Source organism: Copadichromis virginalis, linkage group LG3 (genome assembly GCF_057382275.1).
Source record: "Copadichromis virginalis isolate Kocher_CV1m ecotype Utaka linkage group LG3, C_Virginalis_male_GT1.1, whole genome shotgun sequence".
Taxonomy (NCBI): domain Eukaryota; kingdom Metazoa; phylum Chordata; class Actinopteri; order Cichliformes; family Cichlidae; genus Copadichromis; species Copadichromis virginalis.
The window spans coordinates 5,161,060-5,176,967 of NC_140620.1; the positions used below are offsets into that span (position 1 = coordinate 5,161,060).

At 41.3% G+C, this 15,908-nt stretch overlaps 1 protein-coding gene across 4 annotated transcripts; it reads left to right on the forward strand.

The window, feature by feature from the left end:
• The first annotated feature begins 580 nt into the window (after positions 1–580).
• Positions 581–3,932, forward strand: LOC146712395 (uncharacterized). 4 transcript variants are annotated; one of them, XM_085442413.1, is made up of 6 exons: positions 581–1,536; positions 1,733–1,804; positions 2,174–2,242; positions 2,460–2,679; positions 2,814–2,889; positions 3,264–3,932. In XM_085442413.1, the coding sequence occupies exons 1-5, from the start codon at positions 1,405–1,407 to the stop codon at positions 2,864–2,866; spliced, it is 546 nt and encodes a 181-aa protein (XP_085298539.1). In that variant the 5' UTR covers positions 581–1,404; the 3' UTR covers positions 2,867–2,889; positions 3,264–3,932. The 4 variants fall into 4 exon arrangements, with proteins under 4 accessions (XP_085298539.1, XP_085298533.1, XP_085298544.1 ...); XM_085442407.1 differs by having other exon boundaries at positions 587–1,536; positions 1,736–1,804; positions 2,799–2,889; XM_085442401.1 differs by having other exon boundaries at positions 594–1,536; positions 2,799–2,889.
• The last annotated feature ends 11,976 nt before the right edge of the window (positions 3,933–15,908 follow it).

Consider the following 15,908-nt stretch of genomic DNA (forward strand, 5'->3'; position numbering starts at 1 on the left):
GGTGAATGACTGAATATAGTGTAGAGCGCTTTGGGGTCCTATGGACTAGTAAAGCGCTATACAAATGCAGGCCAATGCAGGTCATTGATCACGATGCTAAAGCTAGTTAGCGGCAATTCAGCGAAGGTAAGAGTCTCCGTCCCCTCCACCTTTGAAAGTGATTTTCTGTGTCTTGACGCTGATATCTACAAAATGATTCTGTGGTTAGCACTTGGATGTCACTTTATTCCAGAGGTATCGTTTGTAATTAAAACTTAAGAGGCGACTGTCCCCGCGTCTGCAACAATAGCTTCGTTGTAGCCGCGTTTCACACCTCTTTTTCTGTTTTTATAAGGCGTTAACTACAGCAGCCTTTAACACCTCAACTCTTGCTTCAGCCAAGGTAAGTGCTCCCCTTATATTTTCTATGTGTGTGTTCAGCTGATATCTAGAAAATAGGTGTGTTTAGCACTGGATGCCATTTTATTCCAGAGCTGTTGTTTGTAATTAAAACTTAAGATTAGATGGTACAGTGTTTTTACTCCCTTCCAAACAGTAAAGTTCCTCTTTGTCTCTCAGTGGGACATTCAAACCAGACAGTACAAGGCTACATTTCAGCTTTACAAGCCAATCAGTTTGCTAATTGTTCTTGTGAGATTTGTTTGCAAAGTTTAAGGTGTTAAGTAGGAGCTGTGACCATCTGGGTCTGCTTGCTGCTGGCATTTTGCCAGAGCCCCAGCAACAAGACCGCCTCCCAGCTACGAGACTGCCTGTAAGACTTGCAAGGTACCCAATTTTCCAATTACTCTATAACAAAACTGTTGTGGGCAACAAGACTGTCTCCTAGGTGTGCAAGCCAATCACTTTGCCAAATGTTCTTGTAAGATTTGTTTGGAAAGTTTAAGGTGTTAAGTAGGAGCTGTGAACATCTGGGTTTGCTTGCTGCTGGCATTCTACCAGCGCCCCAGCAACAACACTGCCTCCCAGCTTTGCAAGGTAATTACTTTCCCAATTACTGTACACCAAAATGGAGTAGTTGTCGTGGTCAACAAATCTGCCTCCCAACTTTCAAGGTAATCACTTTCCCAATTACAATATACAAACTGTTATGGAACTTTACTTAACAAAGCCTTAAGACCGGGCAGTGACACTATCAATATGTCTATTTAAAGAAAAGAGAGATTTATTATTATTTTTTGGTTCTTGTAGTTATCTTGTGTATCAGAGGGTTAAAATAAAAAATTGCTGGTATACATCAGAATTTTTGATTCATTTACTGTTTGTCGATTTACTGCATTGTAAAGTCTTTTGGCTACCAATGCAGCTACCTGGTTATTATGCTTGACTTAAAATGAAAGCTGGGTCTGATCACATGCTTGAAATGCCAACAATTAATATTCTGTTTTTCTGCTGACATTCTACCAGATGCCGAGAAAAAATAAAAGATCCCAGGCACAAAAGAAGCGCTGGAAACCACTTGACCTGGTCGATCCTGCTGTCCCAATGCTCACTGGCCACAACCAAGATGAGGCAGTCAGTAGTTTTCCATCTGACCAGGTAAAGAAGATATAGTAGTGATCACAGACAGTTGAACAGTTTTCGAAACACGTTTGAGACAGTTAAGAACACCTACCCATACAGTTTAGGATTGTTTGTTATAATGTCACACAACTGGCATAACAGTGCATGGTATGCAGAGCATTTAAATGAAATGAATGTGTCAGGTCACTTAATGTCTTCTATACCCTTTTAGCAGATAGCACCAGCAAGGTTATCCTTGGAAACACAGGATAGACCCACCTCCTTATGTTCCCCAGGTATCAAGGTAAATATCAAAAAATATTCCTCTATTAAGAATTTACAACAGACAATTACATGTTATAGACATATTCATGGTTACATCTCAGCATTATGCAAACAGCAGGGATTTTCTTTTTTATTGCTCTGTAAGTTTAGTAACCACTACTGTTCAGTATCAAATATTCCATTCTGTTTCAAATCTGTTAGTAGGTTTTATAATTTTGACTAACTGTACATAACCTCTCATCAGATTTCAGACACACGTCCACTAGAAAAACGATCTGTTACCCAACTGGCATACCAGTTCATGCCATGCATTGCATTTTAGAGTGAAATTAATGTGTCAGGTCACTTAATGTCTTAACATTATATACTGTTTTTCCTGGGTTGGCAGACAGCACCAGCCAGGTTGTCCTTGGTAACGGAGAATAGACCCACCTCCTTATGTCCTCCAGGCAGCAAGGTAAATTTAAAAAAACGTCTTCCTCCATTAAGGATTTATAGTGGACAGTTACATTACCATTAAATGTTAAAGACATATGGTTACATGTTAGCATTATGAAAGCAAGAATTTTGTTGTATCCCCTTTGTTCTTTAATGTACTTCTATTTTATTAATTCCTATACACTCTGAACCGAATTTGTTGAAAAATAAAGTCAATCATGTTCTCTTATACGCAGACACAACAGAACACCAGCCTCTACGTGGTGCGAAGCCTACTGCAACAAAAACGTGATCTTCATGTCTTTGCGACTGAGCACGCTCTACCAGCAACACTGACAGCTCACCAGTGGGAGCTCATAGATAAGACTGCTGATGTGCTGTCATCCATTGAAGAGCTGACCAGAAACGTGAACAGAAAGACTGCAACTGCACCTGATGGGATCCCTGCCATAACAGGTCATTTGTATTTTTTTTTGTTTCTTTCTTTATATTGTAACATTTGGTATTGATAGTGTTTGAAACAAACTATAATCTCATCCATTCATTAAGTCATCCATTCATTCATAACTCCTCAGATGTGTTCTGTCCAGTGAAGGCAGTGGAGAAGCTCTACACTGATGTTGAAACTGTGCCACTCTTCTAGAAACCAGCTACAAGGATGGGCAGGTATAGTGAAATTAAAATGCACCTTTTGTTCAACAGGTTTATATACAGTCAAGTGATCAAAAGACACCAGTATTAAACCCATTTAAGCCAACTATACGCTTTGATTGGAACTATATACAGGCCACCAAATTACAGCCACGTGTGGTTTTACCTCACATGGCAACTTACTTAATCAAAAGACACCAGTATTAAACAAATTTCTCTCTTTTACTTCCTTTTTAATTTAGTTTTGGGTAATTTAGTTCTAAAGTTACATTTATTTTTGCAAATATTTATTAGATCATCATGACTTGCCAGTTCGCTAACTGAAACCTGCGCTTTGTGATGTCTCTTGTTTTGTTTTAAATTGTGTTTTGCTTTTATCTGTTTTCTAGCTGTTTTTGCAAAGTCAGCCAACCTCTTGCTTCCAAATGACCCTTATCCAGAAGTATCCGTGAATGCCTCATGAGAAGAAACTAAAGTGGAGACCTACCTCTCAGAGAAAAACGCACACATAAGAAAAGCGACCTACTTCAGTACTGGAAAGAACATCCTAATCTGTCTCCCTCTATGGCTGCTGTTGCGATCCCAGTGTGCCCCCTGTAGCTCTGTGGACAGTTTTTGATTTGTTTGCATCTCACCCCAACCGGTCGCGGCAGATGGCTGCCCCTCCCTGAGCCTGGTTCTGCCGGAGGTTTCTTCCTGTCAAAAGGGAGTTTTTCCTTCCCACTGTCGCCAAAGTGCTTGCTCATAGGGGGTCATATGATTGTTGGGTTTATCTATATACATTAATGCTTGTATGCTTTTCATTTATACTTTTCCTTACTCTTCGGTTCATAATATAAAGTTACTTGAATGGTTTCCTTTTTCCTTATTTTATATTGCTTTGCTGTTTACCACAATCTAAATATCATGTTTAAATGGAATACATTATTGTAAATGGTATTTGTACAAAATATAGTTTGAATACAATAAGATACCTTTATTAGTCCCACAAGGGGAAATTTCATAATTTGCATAATTTTCCCTTTTCACATTAAAATACCTTTGAAATACAAATTGAATACCGCTTAATGGGCTTTTTTTTTTCTACCAAGAAAACTTACTTTGGTTTACAATCTGTTAAACTGTTCACTTTAAACGACTCAAAACTGTAAAATCTAAATTGTAACTTCTCTTGAACACCTCAGACTTAAACATAATTTATTTTATATCGATTAACTTCTTTTGTAATGGTGTAACTGGAGCATCTTTCTCTCATCTCTGTATGCTGCACTGCATATAGCAGAGATCACAATACAGCTTACTTTTCTTTAACTTGAAAATCAGCTGTATTCAATTTCCCTCCCTCTTGTGGTATAAATAGCAAACTATGCTCATGTTGCATATTGCTCCCCCCTATTGTTATAAATGGCAACCTGCACTTATTGCACCACATTAAAAGCAAACTACACTCATTGGCAGTAGCATAGGCACACTTAAAATTTCTTCAGAAATTTTCGCTTTCTAGTTATTATTATTATTTTCCTTTTTCAGCCTGAAATTTCCGCGCATAACTCATCCCACAGTTTTGACACAAGCTTCATATATGTTATATCATTTTGTGCGGCTGGATCAGGAATGGTGTGCTATGACTTTTGGTGTTTATTACTTCTATAGTTTTTTAAATATGAATATTTTAATGCAAGTTTTTGCCCATTCAAATGAATGGGAATGAACGAAAGTGAAACTTTACTTACTTTGTGGTGTGTTTGCTCACTCACTTAATTTGTGGTGTGTTGGCTCACTCTAGTGGTATGTCCCCGTATTTGGATACTTTGAAACTTTGCAAACTCCATATTCCAGAGTCAAACAATGGCGGCTGCCACTTGGTTTAATATATTCCTCTTATTCGTGTTTCTAGGTCACAAAGTAAACTTTTAAGATATTTTCAGGTGAGAATGTAGGTGTGTAAACGTTAAATATCTGCTCGTTTTGTCAAAACATCCCATATTAGCAAGAGATTTCTCACGATGTTGCTGCTAGCCGGCTAGCTAGCCGCCGGCTAGCAACCCTTCGCTAAAAAACACCTTTTCAGTAAGGCGTCTCTCCTTTCAACCACGATCGCTCGCCGCCGATCGACGGGTGGTGGCTAACGATAACTCGTACTGCGTGCTAGCTAGCATGACGGAGTTTCTATACAGCTGTGGGCGCTGTTACTTGTAGTATCAGCTAAATGTTAAACGGTAGGAACGTTTCGGCTGGGTTGTTGTTGTGGGGGGGGGATGAAAAATAATACAGGACACTCATTGGAGTAATGGCACGTCTCGTGTGTCTGTCAGTTATGCCTCCAGTCAAATAACATCCATAACCTCAAATAACGGAACATGGTGTCAGAAGACAACTGGAAACGTTAGTTGGGCATAAGTGTAAGGTTTCGGCGTCGGTGCCAGGTTAAAGGTCGGCCAGAGAGGAGCTGCGCGAAAAGAGACGTCATGAGTCAGTTTCAAGTCACCCCGCAAGCGGACGAAAATCAAGTGAACGCCCTTATCTACACTATGGGCGAGGAGGCAGAGGAAATATTGGTATCCCTGCACCTGACTCCCGAAGAGGCAAGCGATTATGAGACCGTTAAAAGGAGGTTGGATACTCACTTCGTAGCCCGAAGAAACATCATAGCACGGTCCGAGCCACAAATTGAACGCCTGGTTGAATTGAACTACCTGGGGCCAGGTAGGGCATTAACAGGGAGAGGGGGACACAAAGATATACTTTTCTTTCTTACTCTCATATAAAATATTTAGCTTTTATTAAATAGTTATCTGAATCTTACAACCAAAGTTTGTAAAATAATACACAAGATTGGCTGTAGACCATAGGTGTCAAACTCTGGCCCGTGGGCCAAATTTGGCCCGCAGCCTAATTACATTTGGCCTGCGAAGCCATACCAAATTACTATTAGAGCTGGCCTACTGGTATTATACAGCTAATATATATATTGTTTAGTATTAAGCTTTGCTTGTTCCATATTCAGTTTTCCAGCAAAACATGTTTGAGTCCATAAGAAAAGATTCATTCTTATATCTGGGGGAAGATTTTTTTTTTCAATAAATATTAATGTTAGCCCGCGACTTTGTTCCAGTTTTGAATTTTGGCCCACTGTGTATTTGAGTTTGACACCCCTGCTGTAGACCATTGTTAATCATTCAGAACACTGTGTAAAAGTAACAAAAAGTGAATGCAAAAGTGCATAAATATTTATTTTACGTGTTTGATGTGTGTGGCAGGGCGTGGTCTGCAGTGCCGCTGCAGGGGAGGTGGACCCACCTCAGGGGCATCTGCAATCACGCCTCTCAGGTGTAAAGTCTGTGCTCTCTCTTTGCTTTTTGCTTTTTTGTATGTGTCGGGCTGTGAGATGAAAAGCTACAGCCAGCTGTGTGGGTACAGCAACTATGTGTGAAAAGTGGTCCATAACGTAATGCTTCAAAGTGTGTTCATGCAAACATTGTCGGGTCTGCTTATGAACCTCTGCGCACAGCGTCTACAAATCGGGGCTGTACGAAGTCACCTCATCTTTATACAAAACCGTAAGCTGTCATCTGTGAGGCGCGAGCGGTGTTTGGTTTTATCATAGTTCATGGTGGAGAATGGCTGCTCTGCTGAGTTTTGCTCTCTGTAGCCGTTTGAATGGCAAACTATACTGATTAGCGGCGGCATAGGCACACTTAAAATTTCTTCAGAAATTTTCGCTTTCTAGTTAATATTAAAATCTGTAACATAATGTATTGTTTGGAGTTTAGTCTGATTGGTTCAGGATGAGCTGCCATTATCCAATCACACGTCTGCTTACCTGCATCTTTTCTCTTTTTTCTAACCTGAGCACCTGATGGCTTTGAACTTTTGTTGTCCATCTTCCATTGGTTTGAATTTTGCGCTCCAGTACAAACACAAATCCCCCAACCCGAGGATCAGCACAATTAACCTAACAGACCTACACCTTAGTTCACAGATTCACTTTGTCTAAGGTTGATTTCTGGGATTTCACACAACCCAGGATTCAGATCGTGAATCCATGATGGGCTTGGATTTACATCATTATAAATGAAATGTGCTCTACTTGGAAGCAGCCGGCCCCGCCCCTTTTGACGGGTTGTGTGAGACTTTAAATCATCAAACTGTAAATTATAAATTAAATTGTTATTGATCGTTTACCCCGAGTCCTAAAGTGTAGATTTATTTTCTTACTCTTCTTATATTTATTGTTTGTTTACTTGCACCGCTGTAACTGCAGCCTCGTCGTCTCGTCTCTCTATATGCTGGACTGTCTGTAGCGGAGATGACAATAAAGTTTACTTTGACTTCAGCAGCGCGCAGGCGCACCGAGGGCTCTCGCGCTCACTTTATAGAATTTAGAAAAAACATCGGTGCAGATTATAAGTCTGTATCATAATATCTGTTTGTTGTGTTGTTTTTATTTTGTTTTGCGAGTTGGTTATTAGATGCCGCTCCAGCCAGCCAGAGACTCCCCGCCGCCCCGCCCTCTCCTCCCTGTGCCGCCAGCAGCAGGCGCACCTCGCAAACGGAGGGCGCCCTTACTCCCAGCAAATGGCTGATAGAAAACCGATCGGTGCCTACGAATTTCCCAATATGCGCTGGCATGACGTCGGGGAAGCATGGGTACGACCGATTCTTTTATTTTTTTCTTGCCAATGCCCGTGATGCCCCCCCCCCCCACCACGATACATTCTATTGGTTTGCACACTTACACACACCCAGCTGTGGTTTCCTGTTTTGCTGGACTCTGGAGAGCCCCGCCTTTAACGCTCTTCTCTCACAGAGAGCAACAGAAAACTTGGAAAAACTCCAGATTGACTGAACTCAGTTCAAAGTTACCTTGACACCTTTAGATGTGAGACGTAGTGATGGTCCGCTTGAAGCTGACGCTCCGGTGCGTGTGTCAGAAAGATCAACGCGCTGCTTCAGAAGCACCGTGTCGAGGCTTGATTCGTTTGGCCAGAGTCACGTGATCAGTGACGTCTGAAGCTTCGTTTAGAACGTACCTTTTTTTAAATCGAACTTTATTGAAACACAATGAGTATACAACATACAAACAGATGAAGTTTACAAAAGAACAGAACATGAACATACAGAACCAGGAGTAAAAAAATTATGATATGAGTAGGCGAAAAAAATCAACATATAAATATTGTTCTGAGAGGCTTTTTGTTGGTTGAGTCTGAAATTGATTGTATGTACAATTCATATCCTTATAAAAAGGCAGAAATATGGTGTTTTATTAATAAACTTACATTTATAGATATAAAATAGCTAAAAGTATTAACAAATTTTTAATAAAAAAACATTTATCATTCTTCCTGGGGAACTTAAAGAAAAAGAATAAAACATTTTCCATCGTAAAGAAAACTACCTTAAAATATGGACAATAACAAAACTGCTAAATTCTTCCAGAATCTCTGTGTAGAGGAACCAGAAGAGATGTGCCACAGTTTCTGGATGATCCCCACAGAAAGTTCAATTAGTATTTATGTCTCTTTTAAATGTTACCATATAGTGACTGGCTGGGTCACATTTATGAAGAATTTTATATGAGATTTCCTTCACCTTGTTCACAATTAGATATTTATGGGATCATCCAGACTGTCTTCCAGGTGATATCTGGAACATGTCGGTTCCAGTAAGATATTCTATATATGGGAGAGACATGATATCTTCTTGGAATAAACTACGTATTCTCTTATTGCTGTTACCAAGTTCCTGTGAAAAGCAGATTTTTCCCACTGCTGACTCAGCTGGATCAGGGAGAGTGACTGAGGCAGATATTGAGCTGTCAGTGTTTTTATATAACATTAAAGTCCCTGAGGGTATGGCACCAAGCACCATTGAGAATTCCCCAACACTGACGGGAAAATTATATAGTGTAAGGAATTCATTGTAAGTAAGTAGTGCTCCCTCGTTAAATTTTAAAACTTAGTAGCGGCCGCCATTGTTGGCAGCTGAAATTTGGCTGGGCCGCGCTATGAATTCTGGGATATGGTGGGCCACGAAGGACACACCCGACCCATCCTTCAAACTCGGGGACATGAAGGACGCATTTGAAGGAGTCGAGGAATCGGGACAGCCTTCGTCGCCTGGCTGTGACGTCATCGGCCTTCAAATGCGGCCTCCGGAGGATGCAGCCGACGTTTTGGGACACAGCTTGTGTGTCTTTGTTGGTCATGTGACCTCCCAGGGACTACACATGGAAACGAGCAGTTTAGCTCAAATCTGGCAGGTTTCCATCGTCTGTTTTTGTCCTGATGTCCATGAACATGAACACTGTCCCTGTCAAACACGTCCAGATAATCTGATCCAGTGTTGTTCTTCTTCTGTGGTGTTTGTGATGGAGCAGCAGCTGCTGATCCTGATGTCCTCCACCAAGTGGGCAGCAAATTCAGCTGACTGTCATCATTTATTAAAAAAGATGTAACAATGTGACATAATGCAATATAATAGTGTACGTTACACATTGTGGGTTGCACTGTGGCCAGAATGGACATTACCTCCTGCCTAATGGAAGCTGTCAGCCATCCTGCAACCATGAATTAGATAAGCAGAAGTGAAGGGATTGTTAACAACAATTTAATAATAAAATGTAATGTGATAGTTGCACTTTATTAGCTCCCCACAATCGTATGAATAATAACCATGAATGCACTGCATGCTCATTGCAAGTTCTTTAGGTTTAAAGTGAGATCCTGCTTTAAAGGGCGCTTCATCTGCTGGGAATGACATGTTTCTTCTAGTATGTAAGGCTCAGCCCATCTTACTGGGACTTACTTTTGTAGATCCACATGCTCTAAACCTGGTGCTCCATGATTGGTGCAGAAGCTTTAAGCTACTATTAACAAATAATGACCATGGACTTAGTTGTTACTACAATAACTTATCATTGAGCAACTTGTATATTTAATTTTACCTGTAAAACTATGCAAGTAGAATTCAATGGGGCACAGTGAGCTGAGCACAGGCCCACTCTGTGACACTCAGAGGTTTGTGGATATCATACTGAGAGTATTGGACACAGTGCAGCCAGCTTGCAGCCACTTTCCCACCACTTTGGCACAATGTTTACATGAGACTCAGCCACACTAATGTTCCTGGGCAGACATGTGGTGCAGCATGGCTGATGGCACTGTACCTGCAGCTGTCATGGACAAGAACCACTCAATACCTCACCCAAGCCAAGCCTGTGCTGATGTTGTGATCTGAGACCGAGACACTAACCCAGGATCAGGATATGATGTTGTGAGAGTTTCACTAAGAATTAGCTCTGATTACAAGATTTCAATCTATCGTAACTCTAATTTGTATTTACTTCAGTTTGTTCATCTTGGAGCTGTGTGCAGCTGAGGACAGTCTTATTATTACCAGGTGAGGATATGTAACAGCCACAGTCTGTAGAGATGATGTCACCATGGAGTGGTGATGTCACTGGAGCTGCCAATATGTGCTCCAGCCAAAGCTACACCAGAGGGTTGTGCTGTGTAACAGGTTGGTGCAGGTGGTGTTATCTACATTTGAACATTAGGCAACAGTCTCATGAAGACACTTTCTATTGTTCACTAAAGACCAACAATAACAGAGACAAAGGGAGAGCAGCAGAACTAGTGCTAACAATTAGCACTGCTAGCCTGCCCACCAACACCAGCTAATGTTATAAAAACGATGATCAATGATTTTGCTGTAACGGCTCCAGCTGTCTGTGTCAGGGACACGTTGGAGATGAAGTGAGTGATCCAGTGACAAAGGTTTGGAAACCTGCAGTCAGCTGAGACTAAAGGAGTCACCTGACCGAGAGACCAAATGTTTCACTGAGAACGTCCAGATGAACAGAATCAACCTTTGGGATAATCTGTTCCACACATCCATGTTTCACTTACTGCATTATATTTCCTCATTGCTGTGCACACAGGCCTGTGGCTTATAACCAACTCCAAGTTCAGACTCAGAGGCTGCTGAAGCTGTTTTCTGGAACAGAGACGTGTTGGATATAAAACCAACTCTTCTTTATGTGTCAGCACTGAGGAAAGGAGCAGCTTCGTTTCTAAGTGTATGAAGGACTGTAGCAGTGTGTGTGTGAGCTTTATTTCACAGACAGAACCATGTCAAACACACAACTTCAGGTAAAAACAATACAAAATCAAAGAGTCTGATCAGAAGGATTAAACAGAGGAGTGTGGGACTGTTTTTAACAGACAGCAGGTTAAGCCAGGCTGGAGGAGTAAACTGAGCCTCGGTGTGAGCAGCAGTGTGTTTGACAGGAAGCTGAGATAAACAGTCTGGAGCCCATTTAGTGCTTCATATGAAAGTGTGATGATTTGAAAGCAAATCTAAAATCAAGCAGGAGTCAGTGTGAGAATGATTTGTGCTTTTCCTCAGTCAGATGCTGGGAGTTTCAGTTCATCCATGTTCAGCGTGCTGTGCTTTGTGTAACAGGAGAATATGACAGTATAAATCAAGTCTTCATGTCACTGAAAGCCTCCACAGTCTGCTATGGAGGTGCATCAGTTTGGATTTACAAGAATAACATTTCTTAAACCTGCCACAAGATGGCGCTCCAACAGAAGGGATGTCCACAGTGTAACACAGACACACACATACTGTGTGAATGTGTGAGTGAATGGGCTTTCAACACAAGGCTTCTGCTGCTACCTTTAATTACATAATTAGCTAACAAGAACAAACTGTTAATTACCACCAAAGAACGGCTCCAGATTTTAGCTGCTGACCATTTTGTGAAACGTTGATTACATCAGCTTATTGTTGATTTTTCAACCTTAATATCAGCTGCTTTAAAGGAGCCTCGTTCTCTCGCAGTAACAGTTTTCTTCACTAGATGCAGTGCAGGCACAGTCTGTGTTTCTAAACTACACACTAATGTTCATTGTTGTGCAGCTAAATCCTCCCTCTGGATGGGAAGAATCCCTGTCAGGCTTCAAACACCTGGCTTGGTGTTCTGGAGCTAATGTGTCACCTGTGAGGACTCTGAGATGAACACACAGCAGACACTTCAGTTCTCCGTCTGTGTGTCCTCAGTTTCCCAGCATGCCTTGGCTGTGGTGGTGGAGGTGAATGAGGGGGAACATGCTGCTCTGTCAGCACTCCAGCACAGCCTTTGTGTACTTTCACTTCTCCATACTGTCCATTGGAAATCCTGTTTGTTACTTTTTGATTTCAGTCCATGTGTCCAAAGCAAACTTCTGTCCCACACTTTCTCTGCTGACTCTTCACCGATGCTCAGATGATCTCAGATGATTTCACCAGAACTCATCAAAATTCGGGCTCCACAGAAACCCAGACGTCACTAAACAAGCGTAACAAGCAAAGTGAAAACTGGTCGTTCAGCTTTATTGACCAAAGATAAGCTCACATGTCACCTCATGACACAGACACTTATTTCCACAGCATGCACGAGGACTGACAATAAGTGTCTATAAAGCCACTTCTATCTGCCACACCTGTGCTTCTGTCATGGTTGCTCTCCTCTCACTCTGTCATTTATCCACAGTCTGCCTCCCTCTGCTCCGTCAGCTGACGTCCTCTCTACACCACCTGCTGTGTTTTATCCTGCAAAAACACATTTAAGAAGCGTTGCACCGAGTAACGGGAGGAACTGCTATAAAATCCATTTAAAGGAGGTGGTGCTGAGTGCTGTGACTAGGGTCCCACCACTGACATCACGGGTGGAGGACATGTTGGAAAACTGCTACAAAGTGCTGTGCAGCCAGCAGAGCTTACAGTCTGTCCTGTGTGTCATACAGGCTCTCACACTTAGTGTTTCTGTGACACATTGAAGAGAAGTTTGTGTTGTTCACAGTTGTGCTTGTACTGAGTGACAGCTGACATGACCTAACAGGAATAATGTGTCTGTGCTGAATGAGAAGTAACACACAATGAAGTCTTGATGCATCTCAATCATCCAGGAAAGTGAGTCTGTTGCTTCTGTTCATCTGGACGCAGCGTTTTGTGGGAGAAACGTGTCGTCATCATCAGGTGACGTCTTCAGTCTCAGCTGCAGGTTTCAGTCTTACAAACAGGACATTTGCATAAAGACTGAAAGCAGCTGCAGGAACGATGGGCTGGGAGCTCCGTTCCTTCATCTTAATTATGCAGATTCTCAGGACCATTGATCAACAACCACTGATCCATGTCCATGAGTCCCATTCACAGAGATGTGGGAATGGCTGCAGTCACAGCATGTAAGATGGAAATAAATGAGAAGTATTTAGCTGAAGTGGATTTGATTTATGTTAGTTCTTTTTTAACTTGTAGTTCTACATTGGAAGATTATTGTGATATTGAAATATAAAAATACATTTATATTCTATTATTTTCTCAAAATAAGCGTCACACTGGTGGAAGCCGGTGTAGCCGCCGAAACGCCTGCATTTATGGAGACTTTCAGCCCCAGGTAGGCCAGTTATGGATCTTGGGATCCACATTATGTCAGCAGCTGTTCTCCACCGTGAACTGTGTTCAAACAAACACGCTCATGCCTCACAGACGACAGCTTACAGTCCTGTAGAGATAAAGTGACTTCGTACAGCCCCGTCTTCAGTCTTGTGGAGATGATCTCGACGCTTTGGTGGATGTTACTAGCTCCTGTGCAGTATTTTGTAAAGACATGATTATACCCCGTAAGCGCGTTAAAATTTACGCTAACAATAAGCCATGGCTCACTAAAAGTGTCAAATCCTGTTTAAGGAAAAAGAGACAGTCCTTTAAAGAGGGGCTGTTACCGATTTTCAGACAGCTACCAAGGAAATGAAAATCGAGATCTTGAAAGCAAAACAGACAAAAACCTTCTTGAAAGCAAATTTGCTGCAAAAACTTTTGGGTCTGCCTGGACTTGTATGAAAACCATAGCATGGTTTCAAAATCCCCAGAGCAGCAGTCAGGTCATTTTAGATGGTTTTAATTCAGACAGAGATTTTCAAATGCTTTAAACATGTTTTATGCTCGTTTTAGTTCTTCTGATTTCAGCGAGGATATTTGGGAAGTGAAACAGAAACTGAGAGATACTCAGCACTTTATCATTGAACTCAGCGATGTTAAAAAGGCCTTTCATACAGTCAATGTGAACAAGAGCCAGGTCCTGATAATATTAGTGGCCGCCTAATTAAATCTTGTGCTGATGAACTCAGGCCTATATTTCAGGTTATTTTTAACAAATCCTTGCAAACACAACATGTGCCCTCTCTTTGCAAAGAAGCAGTCGTGGTTCCTGTCCCTAAATCTAAACGACTTCAGGCCTGTTGCCCTCACTTCAGTTGTCATGAAAGTCTTTGAAAAAATCATCAGAAATGTGATTATGAAGAGACTGAAGGTCAGCTGGATCCAATGCAGTTTGCATACAGGCCCAACAGAGGAGTGGAGGATGCACTTTTGACTTTACTAAATCTGATTCTTAAACATGTAGAGAGTAAAGGGACTTTTGCAAGACTTCTTCTCATTGATTTTTCTTCGGCTTTTAATACAACACAGCCCCATATTTTAATTAAAAGACTTTTAGAACAGTTTGAAATCAGGAAAAACCTGGTGGGCTGGATTTTAGATTTTCTAACTGACAGGTCACAAAGAGTGAGAATAAATGGGGTTCTGTCTGACCCAGTGTTCTCCTCCACAGGTTCTCCTCGAGGCTGCGTCCTATCGCCCTTATTATTCACTCTCTATACAAACATGTGTCAGGGCAGACATGAAAACAGGGTCATTATTAAATATGCCGATGACTCTGTTATTGTCAGCTTACTGAAAGAGGGTGAAACTAACCACGGCCCAGTCATTGATGACTTTGTTCAGTGGTGGGAGGAGTCTTATCTCCAGCTGAACATATCTAAAACAAAAGACATGGTTGTTGATTTTAGGAAACAGCAAAATGGGCACGGAGTCACTTTAATTAAAGGTCAGAAAATAGAGCAAGTACAATCATATAAATATCTTGGGACCATAATCAATGAAAAACTGAACTTTGATCAAAATTGCAAATCAGTTTGTAAAAAGGGTCACCAGCACCTTTATTGCCTTAGGAAACTTGTTCATTTCCACATTGACCAAAAAATTTTAACTTTGTTTTATCGTTCTTTTATTGAGTCTGTTTTATCCTTTTGTTTGGTGGCATGGTTCGGTCAGACCTCTGTCACAGAGAAAAACTCTCTGAATCAGATAGTGAGATGGTCCAGTCGTCTGATAGGTGAGCCACAGTCTTGTTTAGCCTCCCTGTACTCTGAGCAGGTACAGAGGATGGCTTTATCGATCCTTAAAAATGGTTCCCATCCTCTAAGGGGTGAATTTCAGCTTCTTCCCTCAGGACGGAGGTTTCTATTTCCGAGATGCAGGACAAAGCGTTATAAAAACAGCTTTGTCCCTGTTGCTGTCACTGAATTAAATAAGAACTGTTTTTGATTCGAAATATTAAAGTATGTGTCACAGTGAGCTTTATATATTTACTAGGTATGTGTGTTTTTAAAGGGATGTCAAATGCTGTCATTTTTCTGTAAAGCAAATTTACCTTGCCTTTGGGTATAAATAAAGTTACCTTACCTGCAGACGCTGTGCGCAGAGGTTCAGGAGCAGAAGTCCCGTTGTAAACATATCACGGCAGACCCGACGATGTTTGCATGAACGCGCTTTTTTTAAAAGTCAGGTCAAGGCTCCAAAAGCCCAAAGGCGATATAACAGTTTGTGTTTGCTACATGGATCATTGTAGTTCAGCTTTCCTTTGTTATATTTCTTTAAGAGCTCAAAATGTGTTCATTACATAAATCAAATGTAATTTTCTCTGTAGCACTTCATGGATTTCATAAGCAACACACTGTAGTTGTTCACACAAAGCATAAAGGTAAAAACAATATACACAGTGTTATCTTCATTTTAGATGTCACAAAGTATTTGCGGCTCCCAGTGTTTTCCCGAACCCTGACCCTTTGCGTGGAAACCGGGTCCAAAAGGCTCTTTGGGTGTTAAAGGTTGCTGACCCCTGCACTAGGCCCACTAGTCCCCAG